The 24,875-nt window shown below is 44.6% G+C and overlaps 6 protein-coding genes across 6 annotated transcripts; 2 read left to right on the plus strand and 4 right to left on the minus strand.

Annotated features, from left to right (window-relative positions):
• Nucleotides 1–1,624: 1,624 nt before the first annotated feature.
• LAJ45_07932 (uncharacterized protein) lies at nucleotides 1,625–2,937 on the plus strand (the record flags this gene model as incomplete). The annotated part of the gene is made up of 5 exons (XM_046117487.1): nucleotides 1,625–1,704; nucleotides 1,811–1,939; nucleotides 1,992–2,183; nucleotides 2,243–2,765; nucleotides 2,818–2,937. The coding sequence occupies 5 exons, from the start codon at nucleotides 1,625–1,627 to the stop codon at nucleotides 2,935–2,937; spliced, it is 1,044 nt and encodes a 347-aa protein (XP_045969472.1).
• A 124-nt stretch (nucleotides 2,938–3,061) lies between these two features.
• Nucleotides 3,062–4,120, minus strand: LAJ45_07933 (uncharacterized protein; the record flags this gene model as incomplete). The annotated part of the gene is made up of 3 exons (XM_046117488.1): nucleotides 3,062–3,387; nucleotides 3,446–3,593; nucleotides 3,659–4,120. 3 exons carry the CDS (start codon nucleotides 4,118–4,120, stop codon nucleotides 3,062–3,064), a joined length of 936 nt encoding a protein of 311 aa, XP_045969473.1.
• A 3,690-nt stretch (nucleotides 4,121–7,810) lies between these two features.
• Nucleotides 7,811–9,300, plus strand: LAJ45_07934 (uncharacterized protein; the record flags this gene model as incomplete). Its single annotated transcript, XM_046117489.1, has 2 exons — nucleotides 7,811–8,622; nucleotides 8,697–9,300. 2 exons carry the CDS (start codon nucleotides 7,811–7,813, stop codon nucleotides 9,298–9,300), a joined length of 1,416 nt encoding a protein of 471 aa, XP_045969474.1.
• A 1,937-nt stretch (nucleotides 9,301–11,237) lies between these two features.
• On the minus strand, nucleotides 11,238–11,648 carry LAJ45_07935 (uncharacterized protein; the record flags this gene model as incomplete). The annotated part of the gene is made up of 3 exons (XM_046117490.1): nucleotides 11,238–11,329; nucleotides 11,380–11,454; nucleotides 11,543–11,648. 3 exons carry the CDS (start codon nucleotides 11,646–11,648, stop codon nucleotides 11,238–11,240), a joined length of 273 nt encoding a protein of 90 aa, XP_045969475.1.
• Nucleotides 11,649–15,156: 3,508 nt separating this feature from the next.
• Nucleotides 15,157–16,885, minus strand: LAJ45_07936 (uncharacterized protein; the record flags this gene model as incomplete). The annotated part of the gene is made up of 4 exons (XM_046117491.1): nucleotides 15,157–15,744; nucleotides 15,797–16,045; nucleotides 16,095–16,256; nucleotides 16,310–16,885. 4 exons carry the CDS (start codon nucleotides 16,883–16,885, stop codon nucleotides 15,157–15,159), a joined length of 1,575 nt encoding a protein of 524 aa, XP_045969476.1.
• A 6,685-nt stretch (nucleotides 16,886–23,570) lies between these two features.
• LAJ45_07937 (uncharacterized protein) lies at nucleotides 23,571–24,086 on the minus strand (the record flags this gene model as incomplete). The annotated part of the gene is made up of 2 exons (XM_046117492.1): nucleotides 23,571–23,948; nucleotides 24,069–24,086. 2 exons carry the CDS (start codon nucleotides 24,084–24,086, stop codon nucleotides 23,571–23,573), a joined length of 396 nt encoding a protein of 131 aa, XP_045969477.1.
• Nucleotides 24,087–24,875: the final 789 nt, after the last annotated feature.

Raw genomic sequence — 24,875 nt, forward strand, 5'->3', positions numbered from 1 at the left:
TGTGGATGAGGTGGGGGTTTGGGGGGGGTGATTGCAATGGCTTGAAGAGATAACAAACCCAGACTTATAGGTAGATCACCAAAGTGAAATTGTATCTTGAACGTCGTGAAGGGGGGAGGACAGTTAAATATGTATGTATAGCCAGGTGTGATGCAGAGGATCAAGAGCTAAAAAAGAAAGAACGAAAGGAGTTTTTTTCTTCAATAAAATACAGGTTGACGGGGGTGGCAATGCCACCTGATGCACATTGTCTAACCCAAGGATACATGTAATTGAGCAAGACGGCCAAACTACGATGCGGAATAAAATAGATACGTGTTGTAGCCATGCTGGGTGGATGGATCCTAGTATTGGTGGGTCGTTCGCCGCGTAAGCTGTCTTCATCGTTTTTCTACGCTTTGAGGTTCACGGCTCTTCGGCTTGCTGAGGTTGCGAAGAGGACGACGACAACCCGCATTTGCCTCAAGCCCAATGACAAGCAAAATGTGAAATTCGTACCTGGAAGTTGCATGTACTCTATGGTGTTTGTGACATCAGTACATGTACCTATTTAAGTTATACTGCCTAGGAGCTGATTACATCGGAGCTTATGACCGGGGGGAAAAAAACGACCCGAGAGACTGGCAAATTCAGGTAGAGTGTCACCGAAAGTGTAAAAGTTACCCGCGGATCGACCTTGGCTGCATTAGCTGGGTTGTGCCAAGTCGCCAAACAACTGTCAAGCAAAGGGTCAAGCAATAGATACCATACCTTCATGCAACAGCGTCGTTTTTCAAACACAAATACCCCTCAAACAATATGTGCAGAACGCAGGGACTGCAAGAGTACATTGTTCCTATATCAATTAAAAGACGTCCCCGCGTGGCCAAAGTGCGATAGACCGACATATCTGAAATTTCAATGAGGCGATATCTGTGTCCCGATGCTGCATTTTCACATTTATCTAAAGCTACCTTTATGTATCTTTATTGTGTCTTTACATGTATGATAGTACATGTGTATGTAGGTACTTTTGGTTCTATGCGCACATTTACATACCAGAAAAGCGTTTTGTTCCGTGCTGGGGGGCGTGAAAGTATGTACATGTACATACATGTAGGTATAAGGGGCTGAATGTAGATACTTCAAGCATCTTTGCTGAGAGTGAGTTAAATAGAGGAGCTCGAGTACCTTAATATCCCAGATTTTATCATTAGATGGACTAAGATGAGGTAAAATCTGGAGCTCTTTCTTTTTTGGGGAGAGAGGGGCGTTCATAATGTCTTTTGGTTTCCTTTTAACGGTGACCCGCGGCGGAGGATTGAGACAAAGGGGAATTCGAGGTTACGGGTAGATCTTTCAGAATTCCTTGACGCAGAAATCTCCGCAGAAATCTCCGGTACGGAACGGCACGTTGGGAGACTTAGTTGGCTAGTACCGGGAGAGTACAAATTGAGTGTAATGCCGAGAGATGGTAGATGCTGTAGGCCGGAGATCATTAGGGTTGGCGCCAAGTCATGAGTTCAACTTCACGTGCCTACGCGAGAGAGTAATCTAGGGCTAGAAAATCAATTCAATCTGATCGCACGGAGACCCCTTCAACTCAATAAATCCAAGATACATCTCGACTGAAAAAATTCTAATCATGGGTGGGGAATCATCAGCTGGTCATGGCACTGCTACAAATACTTTACCCTCATCTGCTCCTGCTTACGAATTGCCATGGTGAGCTAAGTTCCTAATTCCTAACATTAGTTTTGCGAGACAGCGCATTCGAGATTGCTTCATCCCCACACCAATGTATATTGACTAATTTGGGCGGATTTCAAAGGGTTGAAAAGTATCGACCTATACTACTTGACGATATTGTGGGCAACAATGAGACGATTGAACGTCTCAAGATTATTGCAAAGGATGGGAATATGCCACACGTCATCATCTCTGGGATGCCGGGTATCGGGTTTGTCTATCGGGTCTCTTTAATACTTCCCAATATCTAACTTTAAGCCTAGGAAAACAACTTCAGTGCTTTGTCTCGCTCGCGCATTATTAGGCGATGCCTATAAAGAGGCTGTGCTTGAACTGAACGCGTCTGACGAACGTGGAATCGACGTAGTTCGGAATCGTATAAAGGGATTTGCACAAAAGAAAGTCACCCTACCTGCTGGTCGACAGAAGATCGTTATCCTTGATGAAGCTGATAGGTACTTTGCCGATATTCCGATACCTTTAGGGAAATTAAATTTTATTAACCACCCCGCAGCATGACTGCCGGCGCCCAACAGGCCCTTCGCCGCACAATGGAAATATACTCATCCACTACCCGGTTCGCTTTTGCTTGTAATCAATCCAACAAGATCATTGAACCTCTTCAGTCCCGTTGTGCAATTCTCCGATATTCACGCTTGACAGACCAGCAAGTTCTCAAGCGACTTATGGAAATTTGTGAGGCAGAGAAAGTTGATTATTCAGATGATGGAATCGCAGCCTTGATATTTTCGGCAGAGGGAGACATGAGGCAGGCAATCAACAATTTACAGAGCACTGTGGCAGGCTTTGGGTTTGTGAACGGGGATAATGTGTTCAAAGTAGTTGATTCCCCACATCCAATTGCCGTACAGGCAATGATCAAGGCTTGCAATGAGGGAAAGATTGACTCGGCGCTCGAAAAATTGGAAGAACTATGGGATAAAGGGTATTCAGCTGTTGATATAATTAGTACTATGTTTAGGGTTACCAAGACTATTGATAGTTTGAGTGAACATGCTAAGTTGAACTTCATTAAGGTGGGAACAATACTTCTGTGGTACACGCACTTCACTTCTAACAGCTTGTCAGGAAATTGGGTTTACACATATGCGTATCCTCGAAGGTGTCTCAACCCTTCTACAGCTGAAAGGCTGCGTGGCACGATTATCAAAAATAAATATGCACCCAGAACTTTTTGTTCCTAAATGAACAGAGCAGGGTATTGGACGCATTTTATAAATTCTCTTTACTTCAAATCGAATTATTTTTACCCATATGTGTATGAACAGGGTAATGGGTCGAGAAACGAGAAAAGATGGGATATGCCCAAGAATCAACTGAAGGATGCTAGGGCATTTGGGGACTCTGATAACGTCCACAAAAGGGTGTAGAAACCCCATGCACCTCCAAGTAAGCTCGCAAAGTAAACTCCCGATCTCCATTTAGGGCCATCAACCATGCCCAAGTGAGGAAGACCCATATGATTACAGAATGAGTGGACGGCGATCACCGCCCAAGCGGACCCTGTCCTAAGCAGTATGAATGTTGCAAACCAGCCAAACAATGTGGTGTACGCAAACTGGATTAAAGAGCGCGCGATAGTGAGAAAGAGAGAGTTGGGGTGGCTCAAGTAAAACTCATAGCCATGATGGATATGCGCTGCATTAAAAGGAAAGTCAGGAAACTAGCATCCTTACAGGGAAGGGCTAGGGCAAACCTATTCCAAAATATAGTGGAGATAAAAATACTACAGAGATAGGCGATTTCCCTGCTATCAGATGCAGTGGGGCCAAACATGACCGGAACACAATTTCTTCAGTGAAAGGCGCCTGACGACCAAATAAAAAACGGTTAATCCCAGCTCGCTGAAAATAAAGCGAGCGGTTAAGCTCGTTAAGCTTTCAAAGAGGCCCCAAAGGGCATGACCTACAGCTACAAAATTTCTCCAGCCTGTCCAGGTGTAGAACATCTTCTGCAGATCAGATTTAACCTCCCCCCAACCATAGTCGACTACATCAAACCATAGCCGCTGCGCGAGTGGACCCGTGAATAGAATTGCGGTGAGAAGCAAAGATCTAAAAACGTCGAGGATAGATGTTGGTGTCGGCGATAATAAGCCTAAGAAGGAGAGAACTTCGGACAATGCTCGTCTCGGCGTTGTCAAAGCAGTGATGATGGATGTAACTGCCAGGGCTGCGATAGTGACAACTGTTACAGCGCGGATCCGGATCCGTATTACGGAGGGAGAATCGCGGTTAAGAGATGGATCAGGGCGCGAGAGGGGGCTAAGGTAAAGAACACCGACATAGCTTATTGTGTATATGATTGAGATGAGGCTGGCATAGAGGGGTGTGAATCGAGGAAATTCCTCTGGAGTGTACACCATGATCATGGAAGTGTGTTGTGGTTGTTGAGTTTGGATTCAGAGACCTTTTGCTGCTGGGCACACAGGGGCGCTAAGTCAACATGGTGTGTCCCTGGCGATCAGTGCTGATGTTTTGACCTAACAACGACTGCCGGGTCCCTATCTAGAAACGTTGGAGGAAACATACAATATTGGTATAAAGTGCTGATTGAAGCCCATAAGCCCTGGTAATTGTTAAATATTTTTCCAAGACCTTAAGTTTCAGTAGAAGGATACATGTTTAATTGTAGGTTATAATTAGGTGATAATTTCGATCAAAGAGAAAATCAAATACCATCCATCTGATTAGGTGCTGGTCGAATTACCACAGAAATCACAGGCTGGTTTAAAGATATACAAACAATTGGATGAATGGTTAAGCAGTACTCCGGCACGAAGCGATTTATCATGATAATACATGTATATGTTCTGCCGGATAGGCGGGATTTTCCAGTTCATGAACTAGGCGCCTGGTTGAGTTGATTTCCCCGATAGGATGATAAGTTCGTGAACTGGATAGCTTTTCTGAACAAGGCACGGTTGGGAAAGTATGAACTTTAATCAACCTTATTTTTAATTCTCTAAGGCTATCGCCATATATATACTCATTCATTAAGTAATGAGAATTCTTGTTAGTAGCGAACTCACGGTTTTATTTTAAAATATCAAGAAGTAATTGAATATATACAGTACTTAATCGAATTAACATAATTATATAATATCAATCAAATTAATGAGCTCGAGTACTATGATCTGCCAGGAGGAATATTTTGGGCTGGGGCTTCTTATGCGGATTTACCCTCCGAATGGGGCAAATTTAACCCGTTCAAATTTTGTATGGTGCATCTGAGCAGGATGATCCATTGGGAAAATTTACTGAACCGGGCATCCAGTTTGTGAACCGGAGGGTTTCGCCTATTGGGCAGAACATTAATACCAAAGTTATGTACTCGTATACCAGGGTAAGAACCAAAAAATGCAAGTGACGGAAACTGTAATGATTTGTATGAGAGATCACCGCTACCCCATACAAATAATCCTTGCCCTGAGCAACTGCATTTTCTGGTTCTTTTCGTGGTAAACGAGTACTTGCTTACAAGCATATGAACCAGAAAATGCAAATGTCTATTTTGTACGGCAGATCCGCGCCACTCCATACAAATAATCCTTGACTCTCGAACTCGCATTTTCTGGTTCATATGCTGGTAAGCAAGTACTTATGTAAACACTTGATAGGGCTGGACTACGTAAAGCTCTGCAATACAGGGATGATATAATAATACACTGCTTATAGCTTAGGCTCTGTTCGGACGGTGTCAATGCCATGGTATTCACCCCCAGTAAGTCAGTGTAGTATTCGAGCCCAAATTATTGGTTTTGATACAAATACCTCTGGAGGTATTTATTTCCCGTTATATGTCTACTTAACAATACCTTAACTTCATCCGAATACTTTTGTCTTTGGCGAATAGACGGCTTCCCTAGCCACCCGAACACCCCCCCCCCCACCCAAACAGTTGAGTATGATTGGTACAGCGGTGGGTAATAAGTCATCGGACGACCTAGCCACAATTTTGCTTGCAAACGCGGATTTTGGTGGCGTTCCGTCTGATGACTTATTACCCATCGCTGTACAGAAATCGGTTACAACGAAGATCCTTTCTTTTTGACGTTGACTGTTCAGTGTTCGGGTGACTAGGGAAGCCGTCTATTTGATTTTATCTGAAAGCATGCAACTGAATTTACCATAGTATTAAATACCACGTCCGTCCGAACAAAGTCTACCACCCAATATTATATTCTTCCAACGCCACAAACGCCGAGATTCAAGTAAGATTGAGCCACCCAATAAATACAAGTGATTTAATGGACACAAGTAGGCCGGGGGTGAGCTCGATCCCATCCACAAACTTCTTGTTGCGCTAACTTTCACAGAAAGTCTTGGCACAGCAACTACAAAATACAGTACGTTACGGGCCAAATCATGATAAAAAGCCACAAACCTAGAAGGACAGCGCCACAGACGCGTCCGGGTAACGAGACACCACTACAGCTCCTCAAGTATGTGCCTACATACATAACTACATTTTTTAATTATCAGAGTTCACCAAGCGTGAACCGGCTTTTGCCTTCGTGAAGAATTGGAGGAATTCCCCGAAGTGCATCCACGCTTAGGTACCGTGTCCGTAGGCCTTTGGCGCCCTGCGAGTCAGAACCCATGGTTAGAACAATTAAATAAAGTATTTTAGCCCTCTCACCCATATAACGCAATGATCTATATATGTATAGCACAATATAGGCCGAATATCTGAATTGTATGTAGTTCGGCTGTCGATACATGTACTACGCCTGTGACGGTAAGTCTGTAGACAGGTGGCGGTGCATTGGGGGACGATCTCTGAACATTTGCTTGTGTGTCACCGCCACCTGTCTACAGACTTACCGTCACAGGCGTAGTACTACGGGTGCCGGGGTAAGTCTGTAGACAGGTGGCGGTGCATAGGGAGGAGATTCCTTAATATTTGTTTGTGTGTCACCGCCACCTGTCTACAGACTTACCCCGGCACCCGTAGTACATACCTACCACCGGATGTGCCAAGACCTTACGAATATGGATGTTGGTGCCATCCCAATGTAGTAGACTTTACTTGGTAGGTGCCTACCCGCTACATCGCCAATTTTATCGTGCACGGGGCAAGCGCAAGGGCGAATCGGTACACAGCTGTGTTTCAGGATCTCAGGGATATGTCTGATGCAACGTTCTGTCAGGGCCATGCTCAAATTGGGGAAACGCCCCCAGGAACAGTCTACCTTAGAGTCTAGTGATGCATTATACATACAACATACCAGGGGTCGGGAATGCGAGTGTCGATAGAACAGCTCAGAGATTCAGACGGAAGCGGAAAATCTACACCCCATTAGCCTAGAATGCGCTAGGTAAGTGGTATCCTAGGTAGATAAGTTTAGAGCTGCGGGTTCTTCTCTGCATTAACCACTCATGACAATCACAGCAACGACTCTGGAGTGTGCCGGCACGCACAGAAAGCATGCTGCTGAGAACGAGAGTGAGAGAAAAAGAATAAACTCTAGATACGTACCGTTCCTGCAGATTGCTTATATGTCAGGCTAAATATTCCTAGCAGTAAGAGGAGTAGATTGCAGAAATAGGGGTGGTAAACAAAACAAAGCGCTTCTCAGGCATGCGCACTCGTTTAACCTTTTCTCTCTCTTTCTCGCACACTCACTCACCTCACTCTCCCTCACTCGTTCCCTCCCCACAATCTTTCCTTGGGTTCAATCCCTCCACACTCTTTTATCTGAACCACTTGGCCCATTCCCCTCTTTGGCTCGGTTTCTCCACTTAATTTGACGTTTACGCTCCGTTGTCTGTCCTTCCTTGGTGCCTTAATTTTTTGTTCTGATTCTTCGGTTTACATCGAAGAGTTTTGTATTTTTGTTTCTTACTATTATTTATCAGTTGTTTTGCCGCCACATATTCTATCGCATCTTTTTTATATCCTTATATTTTTGTCGCTTTTGCTGCGTTACGGCTTATCCAGCATCTGACACATCTCTTCGGCTTTACCTAGAGCCGGAATTTACCATTGTCTCTTGCTTGCTCTATGGTCAAAGAACAATCAAGTCGGAGAGCTTAAGGGATCTCGAGTTTTTATGGAAATGAACAACCGTCGTCGCGCTGCCCTCCACCAGCGCTCCGATTCCGAAACGAACGAAGTCCGGACAAATCCTTCTATTCACAGCAATAATTCGTCAGTTTCACACAAAGCAACTGACGTTTCAGCATGGGTCCCTCATCCAGTTGCAGCCTCCATATCGAGGGACAGCACACGCTCGAGTTCGCACACTGCAAGTACAAACAGTAGCCGTGGACCTTCTGGTTCCATAGATAGTTTACCTCCAGTACCTCCCTTGAAGATCTACAAAAGGGAATCTGCCTTTATTGTGTCCCGAGATCCACCAAGCGTTGTAATCGGGGAGTCTCAGAACCCAGACACACTGGCCAGTGGCTCGATTCCAGCCCCTAATACAACAACGCCCCCAAAAGTGCAGACATTTCCAAAGTCCATCCTAAAAAAGCCTTCTCGGCCCGCGCTGCCTCCATATACAGTGGAAGAATACAACGAAAAATCAAATTCATGGATAGCAAACAGTGCCCAAAGCCCAACAAGCTCAGAAGGATCTAGAATGAATTCCCACACACTCAGGATAGTAGGGAGCAGCGAGGACAGTAACGATGAAAGTAGTGAACAAGGCGATATACTCGGGGGGCTTGTCAATCGTCAGCGCCCCGTCACTATATCTCCGAGAGTTACCCCGTCACCGCGATTGGGTGAGTCGAGCGCTCAAGGTGCACGCATGGTTCACCCACAACCTGCCCCAGTGCGCTCTCGAAGTAATGCCTCTATGGAACGCCCTGGCACTGCTGGTTCTCTTCTCGCCTCAGCCAAACAACTTCCGGCATGGGCAAGGTACGTTCCTGCGCTTCTTATTTGCGAACTGTTGGACAATCTAGCACATGTTGCTTACACGGCCTTGTCTCCAGGTATTTCTATAGCAAGAAGGGAGGACGAGGAAGTATTATTGAGCCCGAAATGCCCAGGTACGGAAATGAAGACACAGCAGAGCACAAAATCAGACATCAACAAAGCGATGATTCAATGCAGATAACAGAAGTCATCCCGCCAGGTACATTATATCAAGGTCAAAGGCAATGGGGCTCTTCTGAGAGTGTTCCTGGCGTGGACTGGGTGGGGTCCAGAACCAAAATTATGGACGCCGAAATCGCGACTCAGTGGTCAACACCACACCTAGATCACACACCGCTGTCCAGGTTTGAGACCATCGACCGCCAACTTGTAATGTTTTGCCTGGGATTTCTTCTACCAGTATGCTGGATAATTGCTGCATTCCTTCCGCTGCCAGAGGTACACGGACGCAACTACAAGCAACCCATTCAAATCGTTGACCAACCATCCCATTATATTGTCGATGCGGAGGCTGGATCAAATAATACTGTAAAACAACAACGAAAGTATGAGAACGCGAAATGGTGGCGAACCGTAAATCGAACAATGTCCGTTGTTGGACTACTCGTTATCGGTGCCATAATTGCACTATGTGTTCTTGCTGCAACACGGGGTGTTTAGTTGCATGCAATGCCCATTCCTCTCACGGATTTCTTTCGGTGTTGCCTTAGCTGGCTCTGGGTGGTATTTTTCCTTTCTTTCTATTCTCTACTTGCATTATTGATAAAACCCTTGCCCTCTTATGTTTCTCATGAATTCAATGACTGTTACGTCGTGTCCCCTGCAATAATAATGGAACAGGGCATGGTGTTTTAAGATACCATAGGTGACGAAGTTACATGTGTTGCGGAATACTGTAATGCATTATATACTTGTTTTCACTCTCCGTAATGTTCTATACCCCTTTGATGACACTTTATATATAAGGTATTGTTCTTTCTTTCTTGATTTTGACTATCTGCAAATTATCTTCTTGTTGATACGTTATTATATGTACACCCCCTTATTTTGAGTTTTTTCTTTCTTCTTTCTTCTTTTACGGAAGAGAGTATCTAGTATGATCGATAATTACTGTGGTTAGGATTCGGTTATATTGAGCGGAAAAGACGGTGAATTTATGAATCGATGGATATTGAGGGCGATAAGTTGGGGGATGAATGGAAGGGATGAACAAAGTTTGGCATGACTCCTTTTGGAATAGGGAGAAAAGTCGGAAACGTTTAGGTGTGATGTGATGGATTCAAGATTTTGATATGAGGTTTGGAACGTAACATGGTTGATTTTGGTTGCTCGGGTTAAAATACTAAGGGTTGCTGGATGTGTAAAGTTTGGTACAAATCATCTATTGATTAATTTCCCGTTTTGAATTCAAGATATCCTTTAAACATTTAAAGGTTAAATATCTCATCCACGCCTCAATTTATCGATTTGGGCATTTACTTTGAATCAGCCCTCCCCCCTGTCTTGTCGTTTCTTTGATATTAGTGGATGACTTCCTGTAGTCATTCTGAATCCAGTCAGGAGATATTTGAAAGATGGTTTTCTAACCCATAAGCGGACCATTAGTCTCATTTCCAGCAGGGTGATACCCAGCCTACAGATGTATTGATGTCGAAGAATGGAATAGAGAGGGTGGAATGTCGCTTATTTTTCGAGAAATCGTTCTGAAGTATTTAGACTATATATTTGAGGAGGGGGTTTGGGGGCCTCCCCAGATTATATATTCCTCTAAGATCTGGAGAGTGAAGTTGTCATTCAAATCGCTATCTGAATATATTCTGGTGGGTCTAGATACACTCAGAATGACTACGGGGAGTCATCCGGTTTCACTCCAGATACACAGTCTGGGGAGAGATTTCTGGATTCTATCTTTTTAAAACACTGGGGATTAAGGGTATCATTTAGATTGTTTTCTAGATAAAGTCGGAATTCTTACGGAAAGCCGTGTACTTCATAAATCACTACTTCCCGTAGTCGTTCTACGTAGTTAGAACAAGCTCTAGAATTTGAACGCTAGTTTATGATGTGGAGAGTGTTAATAACTACATATATGTCATGGGTTTCCACTGGTTTTCAGGTTTGAGAGGTTGCATACTTGCATAGATCAGATTCGCGCTTCAAATATAGTCCTGAATGCTTCAGACAGCCTGGGGATGGCGGTGGGGGCCGCCCCAGATTCTATCTTTTCGAAAATTAATTATGGGGTCATTATCTGGCTGGTTTAGATGCGTTGAGAACGGCTACGGGAAGTCGTCCGCTGTCTATTGATTCTTGAATGAGTGATGCATTCCGACCGCAGCGGGTTACCCACAGAAAAACGAGTAAGGAAGGAACTGCTTTCCTTCTCAAGTCTTGATTGAGAAGAAATGGGCTTTATTCTTCGCACTAATGTATACGGAATACAATGATCTTCCTCAACAGCCACCTATCACGTGTCCAACAATCGAGGGAATATCATAAAATGAACTTTTATATATTCACCCCTGATAGCAGACTGTATCTAGTCGCCGCAGTTTATTGATTAAGAATATCGATCCCAAACACTCTTGCCGAAGTAACTATCGAACAGGCTGATCTCTATTCCTTTCCTCTCGAACATCGTCTTTTAGGCCCTGCCGCCCATGTGGTCTAGCTGCTTCACGATCGTCTTCTGGGAGTCGATAAATCGATTGACGCAATTCTCCAGGCAAGAATTTTCACCTTTGTCGATTGCCGTGCCAGTAATTTTGGACGTCATACATTTGGACCAACACATGTCGGTCAAATTGTGGACATCTATTGGACCGTTTAGAAAGGGTTCAGGTATAGGTCTTTAATTATGGACAAGGAATTTCAAACTGGAAAGATTTCATTGGGAATTTACTTGTCTGAAACTTTGATTTCTGTTGTTCGTTCTCGATGAATTGTTGCAACTCTTTGCGGTCCTTATCACTGAAATCGGACATGCTAGACGCTGCCTGGGAATCCATTATATCGAGAGATGATTGGACGAGTAGTGAGGGTGATATTGATGGCGAATTTAGTATGTTATGAAGAGGATTGCCGAATTGTTAACCGTGGGACTTGTTAGGGTTGAGTTTTAACGCAATGTTTTTCTCAGCATGAGGTTCACTACGCCAAGATGCTACTAAACATTACATTATACATGTATTTCACTTGCCAAGCCACATCATCCTAGCCAGTAGAGCGAGTGACCTAAAATGATGCAGCTGGTAAAATGATTGTAGGTAAGGCTCAAGAAATTAATAAATGAACTTATCTGAAGATCTAAGTGGATCACTGCATTTAATGCAGGGGTTTGCCCTACCTACTGCCTCAGAATTCACTACATGTACCCGGGTGTCGGGGAATGATGCACATTGGGTGATATCTCAACCACGAGAGAATTAGTCTTTAGACAAGTCTATCTTGAGGTCAATTCAAGTGTGTAGATTCCTTTCATAAGAAAAATAAATAAAAAAGGTCTGTCATCGATACTTTTTGGTTGTTTTACCACTGATTTTGGCTACCGGATAGTACTAGACTTCTTGCTTGAAGAATAACTATTTTGTATTCAATTAACACCAAATGAATTCTTAGCCATTGTAGAGACACTCTACACTCGAAATTTGAATTTAGGGAGCGTGTTGCGTTGCGCCAAAATATAGGTATTTGGGGTACCTTACCGTCGAAACGCATACAATTTTGAGCCTTATTCAGTCCGCTTTATCAGTACAAAAATCCTTTTTTAAACCTTATTTCATCCTTAAAACATGCTTAAATAATACTTATTTGAACCTTATTGTATTCATAAGGCTATTGTGAGCCTATGTTCTGGATAAGCCGACTGAATAAGGCTCAAAATTGTATGCGTTTCGACGGTAAGGTAATTGGCCGTTGTCAAACCAAATGTGCATCACTTTCCAACACCGTGACCCTGGGTACATGTATATACATGTAGTACATGTAATTTTTAGAATGTATCGGTACTACATGTATGTACGTACCTCGTGTCTTATTAAATACAATGTACATGATTCTAGGAGGTAAATTATTTTTCAGCGAATACTTTCATATACATGTATGTATTATAATGTTCAAGTTGGCATTCGTTACTACATCATGTACTAAATATAAGTACAGTCGGGGTACAGAAGTTTTGGTAAATTTTGGTTGCCGTTGCAACATGGGAACACTATACAAAATCAGAAACACTCAAATCATGACTTTAAAAATTAGATCGCACACACCTGAAGAATGGACTTAAAATTCTAGAATTCTCTGTGCTCTGCCTTGAGATAATTTTCAACTGTCCTTGAAACTTTGAAATTTTTTGGATGAGGCTGGGTGGTTGCTTCGGGTAGCTAAACATGGCTACTTTGGCTGGAAAAAGGGTATATTACCAAAACTTCTGTCCTAGTACTACATGTATAGATGGATGGATGTAGTATTCCTTGAACATATATGTACTTACGTACATATAATGTTATGTTTAAAATGCATACACATATCTAGTATACTTTTTAGTACCGAATCATTATTTTATCTGAATTAGTGTTCTGCTTAATTTTTTACGTAAGTATGCCCACCCTTCAAAGAATGCGTGCAATTAATGAACAAAACGAAGCGAAAAAACGCCCCTCAAAGAAGGGTCATGTGCATCTGAAAATCGAAGCGATATACCTTATAAAACTATTTGACCAATACAGTAAGATTAGAATGAATCGGCCTCTGTACAAGTATAAAGCCGCGTTCTACGGGTTCCAGTGTATTTCTTTTAAGGGAGGTACATCACTGCTCGGGAGTGTCATGTGATATATCAATAACAAATAAAAAGTGGCAGTGCATATTGAATTTAATATTTCAAGCCTCAACTTCCGCCGCATTACTAATATAGGCGAGTGGAAGTCATTGAGCAAGATCTTCCGTGAGAACTGTAACCCCCCACTTCATCTCCCGTAAAAACCGCCCTTTTCGATTAAGCCCTTGATTCCTGTAGTTGCAATGAGTGGATTGCATTTATATTTTTTTTTAGAATAATAATGGAAGCAAATCTCTGCCGATCTAGCTAAATACACACCTCCAATTTAGGGTAGAAGAGTGAACAAACCACACTCCTTATATCAGCAACAAATTTCTGGTTGTCCGGTTTCCAGTACTCGCGTTCTCGTTCCATCACAAATTACTATTACCCACCAAGAGTGTCCTTTTCCAACAAAACCAAAGAAACAATTAAGATGTCCGCTTCCATCCAGTGAATATGCCAAAGTTGCCAAACAAAAAGTTCCAAGACGCAATAGCGTCATGTAAAAGAAAAACCGAGACTTCAATGTCTCTAGGTTTCACAAAGAGAAGGTTCTTTACTTTTAACGGTCCTAGTCTCGCTTCCTCCAAATGCCTTTACCATTGGTGGACATCTTTGGTGCAAAAAGACCTTACAAATTGTTAGATGTTTTCCTCAGATATGAAAGCGATATCTCGCCTGTACTTGCCAATCTGCTGAGCTGCCGAGATGCTACGGCATTTTTTCAAAATATTGTTCGCTGGAGGAAACTCCTTTTCAGCACCTAAAATAAAATATTGTCAGGAAACCGCCCTGTCTCCTGATCAAGAAAGACCATACCTGTGAGTGGGCCCGAGGAGTGAAACAGCTAAACAATGGCAGTATATAAACATTAGTAACGAGTTCTTGAGGTCTTTTAAAACCTTAGCCTACCTTGGGTCTGTACGAAGGATCTTGATCCATAACTGAGCTATTACGGAACTTTTCAACAAGTTGATCGATCCCCTGAATATCTGTAACTGTAGTTAGTGCCCGACCCCGATAATTACTGATTAAATAAGCATAAACTTACTCGCGTACGTAACATCAAGAACCTTCTCCGAGTTGAATTTATTCCTAAATTATATTAGCTGTAAAAGATCTGAACACAACAGCCTTGCACTACTAACCATCTCGTGCCAGATTTTGCTTTCACAAACTGTTGAAGGTCAGCCAAATTTTATCACATCAAAATGGTCTAAACCTGTTGGAACCAACATCAATAATATCAAGAGGCTTAGTCATTGACTACAGTCAGCTTTTTGCCTGTAATAATTAGGATCACTTTAGATATCTCACATCAATAAAGTTGATAAAGGCATAGCCGACACTATTTGTGTATCTCATTAGAAAGGCTCAGGATAAAAGGCAAAAAATATCGATTTCAAGGACCTACTTGCAGATGTTTCTAAAATCTAGGAATGCGTAAGCAACGACGGTCTAAAAATGATAGGTTATAAATTTACTCACCTATTCTCAGATATAAGAAATTGTAGAGACCCTTACTGGTCGTGTCGACATAGTCTTTCAGTGTTTGCTGAAATACAAGATCAGCCAAGGTTAATGGTGGTGGCATTACTGCCGGGGGCATACATACCTGATCAACTTTATTTGGGATGTTCCTCAGCATGACCTAATATAGTGAGTAAACTTAGGCATTGACTTTCGAAGTATTCCTATCGCACCGTGGTTCTGGTATCAAGACCGCGCGCAATACGCTCCAAATCAATTACATTCTTCCCCGGAACTTGAACTTGACCATGCAACCTTTCGTTTGACTTTGGTGATATTTCATTGCCAAAGAGTGGGTATGGACATGTAGGAGAAGCTGATACTGTGGGATCCTTTATTTTTATGTCTGGTACATGGGATTTGTTGGATGGAAGATATGAAAACGAATCTTGAAATTGACCACTATCAGTCCGGAAGTTATCTGGGGTGCGCCTATAACTTGGTTTTAAACCAAGTGGAGTAAGCCCGGATCTCTTGGGAGTGACATAACCACCAGAATATACTGCTTCGAAGTATTTCTCGCCTTCTCGATCCGCACCATATCTGCTATCGACAGAACTGCTAGAGTCACGTCGACAAGTGAAATCAATAGACGGGTGACTAGACTTAGGACTATATACTCCAACATCTGTATCCTGCGAAGATACGATATGCACACGGCCGTTTTCATCCGTTCGAGTACGAAGCGCGCTGAATCCAGGGTTCCAGGCGAGAATATCGGGATCGTAAAAACTCAATTTAAGTCGGAAACCCTATTGAAAAGTAAGATTGATAGCTATATATCGAAGAAATAGATCAGCTTACCTCGACATATTGCCCGTCGAGAGTATCAATGATGTCAAACGCATCATGTGTGTCGAAGAAAGTGACCAAGAACGCCGGAGGACTACTGTTTTCAAGTGCCGTAAACTTGGAGATGGAGCCAAAGTCGGAAAGAACATAGTATAGAATGCGGCGGACATTACTCGAGCAACCACCAGAGGTAACTATACACATAATATCTGACTGATTGTCGATCTCTCGTCCTGAGAGGTTACTGCCAATTACAAGCTTCTGGTGCGTTAGCAGTATGCCCGGAAACGCACACACACCGGGTACACACCATAGTGACATATCCACTAGGGCAAAACTGTATCGATAGAGGGTGTTCGGCTTGAAGTTTGCGGTAAGCAGTCATCGAGTCGCGGATATCGAAGTAGGAAACCACACAAAATCCGTCGAGATGAAGTTTCTGGGTGTAAAACTCTTGGATATCGCCAAATTCCTGACAAACTGTGAATTTTGATTTCTCAAGCTGCAACGAGCACAATGACGTACCTGTAAAGTTTCATAAAGAATGACGAGGGAGGTTGCCGGAGCAATATTACAGATTTTTAGGTGACGGGTGGACGCAGCTGATAGCTCATTTTGATCCATACTCCAATCTGATTGGTATTTGTTGGAAGTGAGGCACATATCGCTTAGTACCCGAGAGGAGTGTAATTGACCCCCTGAGTCGGTATTTTCGAGATAGTAGCGGAATATTTCAGAGTTTGGAGAGGACTTATCCGTGACCGCAGCGAAGCATTCGACACTGTTCTCGTTTGGACAATGTTGTATTCCTTGAGCTCCAGCAAGGTCAAACGTACAGTCTCTAGGCAGGTTATGTTGAGTCGCCGTTCCATGGGACGATTTATGTGAGTGAAACTGTACATTAGGTGGGATAGGTGATGGGGATTCAAGTAGCCGTGAAGGGAGTGCTTTCCACTCAGCATAAAAGTCATCACCTGGGGAAAGACGGAGGTGTGATGGCGTGTTCAGGTTGAAATACCCGTCATAAGGTCCAGTTTCGGGAGTATCGGGAGTACTTTTGCTTTCCAGAGATCCAGAATAGAGAGACCCAGGTGAAGCCATGATGAGTGTTATACTTTATTTCTTGCCAATAGCTCAGTGGAGAATGAGCGAACAAAACGCCAAGAATAGCGTATTTGTCAGGGTCTATTGGGTTGGAGTAGCGAGGTGTAAGAGGTAGAAGTAGCGTGAGACAGGAGGAGAGATAAAGAGGAAGAACGGGAGGATAGAGGAAGTGGTTAGTGGCCGTAGTGGCGGCGGTGGTGATAGGTTGTATAGGAAGATAGGCGGTACATACAGTACATGTAGCGGGAGTTAGAAAGGGTATGGCAAGAAATGGGAAACACTACATGTAGTGGGAAAATGTATGACGGAGGTGGGTATCGAATTACATGTATATAATGTATTATATGTACTACAGTACATGCGCATGTATGTACATATACATGTAGTTTATCAGCGTTGGAGGTGATGAATGTGACGAGTGATCTCTGGTGCCGGAAGAATGTTCGGCGAAATCCTTGCCAATTGAATTCATCAGTCGGCTTCAGCAGTAGATCGTAAGAAAAATAACATAGTATGAAAGTTCAGGTGCCCGTGTTATACATGAAAAGCGTTACTACATGTGGTACACGTATTATTCCATATTGCTAGATACATGTACTACTATAGCTACATGTATGTACATACTTATACATCGTCCCGCACCTCTACAATATTTCAGAAAACATGAATCGAGAACGTCCAAAATGATTGGAGTGTACATACATGTAGTAATACCCGTACGGTGATAACACGTACGTGTAAATTTATATCCTGTACTAGTATGCCTGGTATCCGGTGATCAATTTCCAGCACAGAGAGGCACATATGATGTCTTGTAAGTGATAGATACTATTACAGTACTGGATGTGCGCAACTAGAAATATGTGGAATTATGGGAAGCTACATTTAGTACATGTATTTACAATGTTTGTGACTAAACAAAGGAAGATATCCGGTTACAAATACAATGAGAGCTGAGCAGAGGTTTATCCCAAGTGAGAATGGTATTTGAAATGAATTAAGGATACATCACGACCTTGTCAGGAATTTCTCGATTGTGAACTACACGTATATCCCTCCTATTGTAAACCAGCGGCCACACAATTTTACTATATCCATACGTCGAATACAAGCATTCTAGATTTCTTCCCTACATGTACTCGCGCGTTAATTAAGTCCTGAGAAATTTTGTGAGGTCGTTGCTACCAAGAATTCTCAGAACTTAATTAACGCATGAGCAGTATGTATGTAGTACAAGGTGCGTCTTATATACATGTAGCAACGGCAGAGTTCACGTATGGCTTGGCGCACAAATACTCACTCGACCCACTAACGACCAGCGGCGCCTAATTCGTCGTTTCTCTTGGCATTAATTGAAGCTCCTAGCTAATAAATATTTCGACAAGGATATATGATATACTACAGCCAACTCTCCCTATAAGTATGAGGGTAGTCTATTTACAAAGGATTAGTGCTCGGTTTATATCGGGCTTCGTATATACAAATTTAACGTGACAGACTTCACGCTACTTTTGCGCCACCGTTATAGGGAAAGTCGACTACGCCGGGACTTCAGCAATAATCTGATAGGCCTCTTAAATCTCGCCCCTACCTAGGTACCTGTTGTCCTGAACATGTGTGCTCGTGGCTCAACCCCTCTAGGGATGAAATTCGTGCTAAATGTTCGATCTAGCAATCTGGCTACGTAGAAATAATGCAGGAAACGCCAAAGGGGGACTACATATAAGTAAGTTAAACCTCAGCCGAGGGCGTTCCGGAACTGATATATATCAAGATCAGGTACCCCTTGGCCGTCCAAGCCAAATCCCAATATGTCACCGAATTAACCGAAGAACCTTGTTATATTGTAGTTACTGTTCACCGCTCATTACATAAAGCTAGTTGATTGCATCTCTTCAATTTGTCTGGCAGATTGACCATTTTCAGTGGGGGTCGAAAGACCTAAAAAGAATGAGAAAGGCTAGGCGCATGTCTCAGAGAATTGAGTAACCTACGAGTATGGTTCCGGTCACATCCAAAAAAAGCTCACCCGGCTCAAATATATCCTTCCCTTCGAAAATAAGAGTCAAATTTTGGACAGAAAATCTGTAGGTAATCACCAGTACTACGTATTCTCAGTTTTCGATTCCTCGATCTGCAGTTTGTGAAAGAGTAGATACGGTTCAAAAACCTAGGACCTTCCAGCCTAATGGTGGTGGTGAAAAAACACCCAGATAACCTATTTAAACGTCACCAAACCAGCTAACTACGTAACTAAACCATTTACTGAGGCCGAAAACCACAATATATCTATTGGTATATCGTTTTTCCCCTTGGCCAATGGCAAGAATGTTGATTTATCGCGACTAGAACTATCGCTTGGGCGGATGAATTTTGTCAAATTCGCGACCTGGACTGTGCACCAAGCAAGTACTAACCATTTTTGGAAGTCATGTGATATCAGATTTCGTGGAGTAACTGTTGCGGACCGACTGAGGGTTGAGGAAGTATTGCGGGTAGAGGAACTGTTGCGGGTTGAGGAACTGGTACGGGTTGACGAACTATTGCGAGTAGTTAGTAGGGAGTAGTTAGTTACGAGGAGAGGTACTGTTAGAGGTAGTTGCGGGTAGAGGTATTATTGCGAGCAGATGTACTATTGCAAGCAGATGTACTATTACGAGCATTAATATTCTACAAAGCATGCTCAGCACAGGACCAAATTGCAGAGACTACAGGAAAAGTAAGACGTAGGGGCACGCTTTCTCTTCATCCCTTCTCTTCTAAATCTGAACCTGCATCGTTCGCATTCCTTTCTGTTTGGTATACGAACCTGTATATGATCCAGTGGGGAACCTGTGAGGGATGCGTACCAGACCACAAGAGTACACTATGTAATGGGGACAGTCTTTCCACGTATCGCTAGAACCTGATAGAGAGATGTGGCCATGCAAGATAGAAATTAGGTTTAGATTATTCAAAGATTTATCACTAGAACTCAATAATCTGTAAGGGCTCTGCTACCGAGTAGAATATACTTGATAACTCTGATGAGGACTGGAGAGATTGGATAGTTGCGCGGGAAGGGTCCCGAGTACTTATACTCCAAAGGACTCCGTTCTCTGTTCATCAGCAAACCTGTAGCCTTCGCCAGACGCCCGGGGCGCTCAGGGCGCTCAGGGCGCTCGGTAGGTAAACTACCTCTCCAGAGATACCGCCAGTGCTCCTGGCGAGGTCTGGCGAACATTATTCCGCCCCGGGGCACACTAGTCCGCACAACGGGCCCCGACACTAAATAATAGCGCCCGGTGTAACTAGGATGTCACTCTACCCGCTAGAGAACGCCAGTTGCGCGGTTGGATATCCTGACTGCTCCTGGAGCACTCTTCACTGCTCCAGCTGGCTCTGGGGATAGAATGATTGCCCTGACTCCCCCTGACGTTGCCGGATGGGGTGCTTTGAAATCTGGCTCATGCCCGACGTACCGATTCCTACATGTCGGCGCCCCGTTCTCTCTAGGCATACACCTCTCCGCCGTTCCGGCCTCTGGTATTCACAATTCCCCCATGAGATTACAAAAACATCACTCGCACGACGATCTCTACTGTCTCCAGAGCACTCGCGACTGCACTTTGAGAATTGGTGTATTCAACACCGTGATCCTCCGCCTAATACTAAATACAATACGCCATTTAACACCCTAACTAACCCTAATACAATATACGAATCAGAAGAAATCCCCCACTACCTCCCTTAGCACTCGTGATTGTTCTACACATCCTCCTCCCCCCCCCCTTCGTAATCCCCCGCTACAGGTAATTCCGGCTCTTTTTCTTCCTCCTCCCCCTCCTATTCGGTGTCAATGCCGCGAAGTCGGGCATTAATCACTTCGTCCTGGGCGCTGTCGGAATCAACCCGACCTCCTGGAGCACTCGTGGGTGTTCTCCGAGCATTTCGGAATGCGGCAAGATCCGCAGCCAGAGCTTCATCGTCCTCACTAAAACCCTCCTCCGGTATAATCTCAATCGTTACCCCTTTTTTATCTCGTATCTATTAGGGTTAGCATTTAGAATACCACTCGCATTACCGGCATCTAGAAGTATCATACCTTTTCTCGAAGGTTATCTTTGATTACCTCCAAGGTTGCCTCCTGGTTCTGTTTACTTCTCCCCTTCCAAGTGTTGCTCATCCTGTTGAACGTTTCTACTCGTGTTTGGATGTTATCTTGGCAATCCCGTATAGCCCTAGGAGCATCCGTCATTGCTCCCAAGGCACTCGCCATATCAATGAGGGCATCGGGCCATACTTACTCACAACACTCTCATTCTGCGACTGAAAATTATCAGGCTTCACGTAACTCCCTGTTGACCACGCCCGAATGCCGTGCCAGATCGCCGTCGATATCAGGCAAATAAGGGTAGGGGTTATCCGCTCTAGAAATTCGGGATCCCTAACCCCTCGCATTCTTACCCCATCGAAGTATTTAAAATACAATATATCGATAATTTCCGGAGCCAGGAAGCGCAGTCGGTAGGTCTAGAATCTGTTACCGGCTATCCTGAGTGCTCTCTGGGCATCCACTGGCATCATACCTCGTAATGCTGTTGGGGGCTCAAGAAACGATCATTCTTCAAAAGGTATTCCACTTGAGCCGCCCTCGCCTCAGGCCCCACAAAATTTCCAAGCCCGTATATCGTAGAGTCCGCCAGGCGCCCTTTCACCTCGTGCATCAAGTGGGAACGGATACGGGAGTGCAGACTTCTGACCTATCATCCTCAATTATGCTTCCAGAGCACTCGTAATCCTTTTGGGGGCACTCACCTGTTTAATAACGACCTCATCAAGGTCTACTCTACACCCCACTCGGCGACTAGCAGTTGCCCACATGCTCACTACCAGTACCAAAAGTCTTGCTGCAGGTGGAAAGGGCTCATGTAGAAGAGTATGCTCCCCGATTAACACGCTACACTCCTTCTCAATCCTCTGAGCCTGCACTGACAGCACATTTGCACTCCTAGAGTTAGGGACCACAGACCTCTGAGTCAATTGGCTCGAAGGAATGTCGCCAGTGTTCTCAAAGACGTCGTGAGTGTCCTCCGGAATACAAACCTCGCTTCCCGGAATCAAAATACCCTCGCTTTCCGGCATCGGAGTACTCTCGTCCTCCTCCCTAGATGAGGGAAGGTACTCGATTTCGTAGACTCTTCGCGATCTACCTTGACCGTGAAGTTGGCTTGAAGGAATCTGACGACTGCTCACAGAGTTCTCGCCAATTACCTCGCTAAGCGGTGAAGAACGATATGTCCGGTAAGTGGGGGACGACTCCCCGTATCGAGAGCGCATCGAGGAAAAATCGATATGGCGCGTAGAAGAGGTATACTCATGAGTATAAACAGGTGCAGAGGGCCTAGACTGTGAGGGTGTTGGGGGTGCTCTCTGGGATGCCGGGAGTGCTCTCTGGGATGCATTCTGGCTGGGTGCTGAAGTGGGTGCTGCTCTCCCTTGACCTTGTTTACGTATTACTTTCGCGCCCGGTCGAGTTCCCCTCTGAATCGTTAGCCACTAATACTTACATGTTAAAAAGCATCAATGAGCGAGATAGAGTCGAACCTGTACCACGTCCACCGACACGTTGGAAGAAGCAATGACCTCCGCTACCGCGCCAGTTGGTTTCCTCCGAGCATTGCCCAGTGCTCTGGCAGTAGTCGGCTGAACTGTATGAGGTCTCTTTCCGACAGTCTGAGACTTCTGTGTGTAAGATGGGGGGGGGGGCTTGAGGTTCATCCTCCGGTTCATCCTCATCCTCCTCAGAGCTCTCGTGGTCATTCTCCGGAGCATCATCATAGTCTGAGTGGCTAGTATGAACTATTTCTTCCACCTCTGGCGCCTCAATTGCCTCTGGCGCCTCAATTGCCTCAGGCTCCTCCTGCGCTTCAAAATTATCAGTATGATCCTCGGGGAGATGAAATTCTACCCTCCTAGGACTGCTCCTCCCAGTGGGGGTTTCGGAGGAACGGAGAAGACCTTTCCGAGTTATTTGAGCGGCGGTGGTCGACTGACTACTCCGAGTGCGGGCTGGCAGTGGAGTCAATGTTCGGTAAGATATTTCAGACTCGTCAGTCAGTAAATCTTCATGTTCTTCAGGTCGTTTTGGGAGTCGTGGGCGCTTTGGGGCAAGAGGTGCTGAACCGGAGGAGCGCTTGGTGGGAGCCATTCTGATGACTGGCAGGAATATCCGCAGTGCTCTAGGAGCACTCGCGATATCTTCGATTAGAAATCAATTCTTGGCGACAAAATTTGCGCCGCTAATCAAGAAAAATTTGCACCGCTAATCCTCTTACGGCAGGGATCATCCTATGTTACCACAATTTCTGCACTCAACCGCATCATTTATCATCACTTGTTTTACTGCACTTTCTGAAGCGGTACCGAGTGTTCTGAGAGCAATCTAGGAGTTTGATTCGACTTTGAAATAAAAGCAATGCAATTACTACCTGGAATAATCTAATCTAATCTAATCTAATCTAATCCTACCCGATATAACCCATCCATTGATATACTCTCGCAAGACAAAGGGAAATCCAAAACACCAAATCGTACCGCACCTCAATAGCTATCGCGAGTGCTCAGGGAGTAATCCTAACAACTATTAAAAGGTTAGTGACAATTCCGCAGGAAGGGAAGTTAGAGATTATACCAAAGGGAACTAATGATGCCCACCACCATCACCACCATCACCACCACCACCATCACCACCGCCTCCAGCTGGCCCACCACCACCATCACCACCGCCTCCAGCTGGCCCACCACCACCACCACCACCGCCTCCAGCTGGCCCTCCACCACCACCGCCGCCCGGAGGAGGAGGAGGTCCGCCCGGAGGCGGTGGAGGTCCTAGACCACCACCACCAGCACCACCACCACCACCACCACCACCACCACCACCACCACCTCCACCACCACCTCCATCACCACCACCTCCACCTCCACCACCACCTCCACCACCACCACCTCCAGCACAAGCAGCCGCGAGTGCGTCAGCAGCTCTCTTGGCTGCTATCCCGGCAGGTATCCAGATCGTCCCCTGTAAGAAGTTTGGTCAGCAACCCCGACACCGAAAGGATACTTCCTAAGGTATTTGGTGTAACGGGGGTGCTAGGATGATACACGACCGTGACTTCGATCTGACATAGAAAGGGTAAACGGGCAACGATGGATTCATTGGGCTCGTTCGATCGAAAGATGGAGTTTATTTGTTTGATCGTATTTGTAGTCTAAAAACTTAATAACTTTAAGGGGTCTCCTCGCTAGTAAAGATTCCATCCCTCCCCGAGTTCAAACTGGGGGCAACCGAGTACTTTTATCGAAGTTCCGCTTTTTTTTCTCCCTAGACCCTTCGTTTTTTCCCCCTAGTCCGGGGACACCGCGACTTTTTTCTATGAGGGGCGAGAGGAGTTGCTGCCACCCCTCGGACGAACTTCCGCCCGAGTCAAATCACGCAATCTCTGCCAAGAGCTGGTCGGGATCCTAAGAACTAGCGGAAACAACCGACCAGATAGCAATTGCTTATTCAATTTGTTTTAGAACAGATTTGGTGTTTTTGTAAAGCGAGGTTTGCTTTTAGTAGCTTGGGTCGTACTCCTACTCCCCCTCAAAGGTGCTCCGGGCTGAAACAGGAGGGTTCCGGCGGTTCGACGCTCCGGGGGTTATTTTTGGGGTCTAAAACGTGTTTATTTTGCAGTGTTTCCTCAACTCCGCAATCCGTTCATTCAACCACCCCAAATGGACCGGAGCATCGTCAGGATCCTTCCTGACGTGTTTAAAAGCATATTTTCCGAGCATCGGTTGCTAAGTTATTGCACCTCAAAGGTTGACTTCCAAGGTAGGGTAAACTTATGTTTGGGGTTACCCTTCCGTTATTTGGCATGCTCGTCCTTCTGCTCTAGTTTTGGTCCCAGTCGCCTAGCTTGACTTATAAGACTTCTTGCTCGCCAGGATCCCTACCCTTCAT

The sequence above is a fragment of the Morchella importuna genome (genome assembly GCF_003444635.1).
Source record: "Morchella importuna strain M04M26 chromosome Unknown Morimp01GS026, whole genome shotgun sequence".
Classification (NCBI taxonomy): Eukaryota; Fungi; Ascomycota; class Pezizomycetes; order Pezizales; family Morchellaceae; genus Morchella; species Morchella importuna.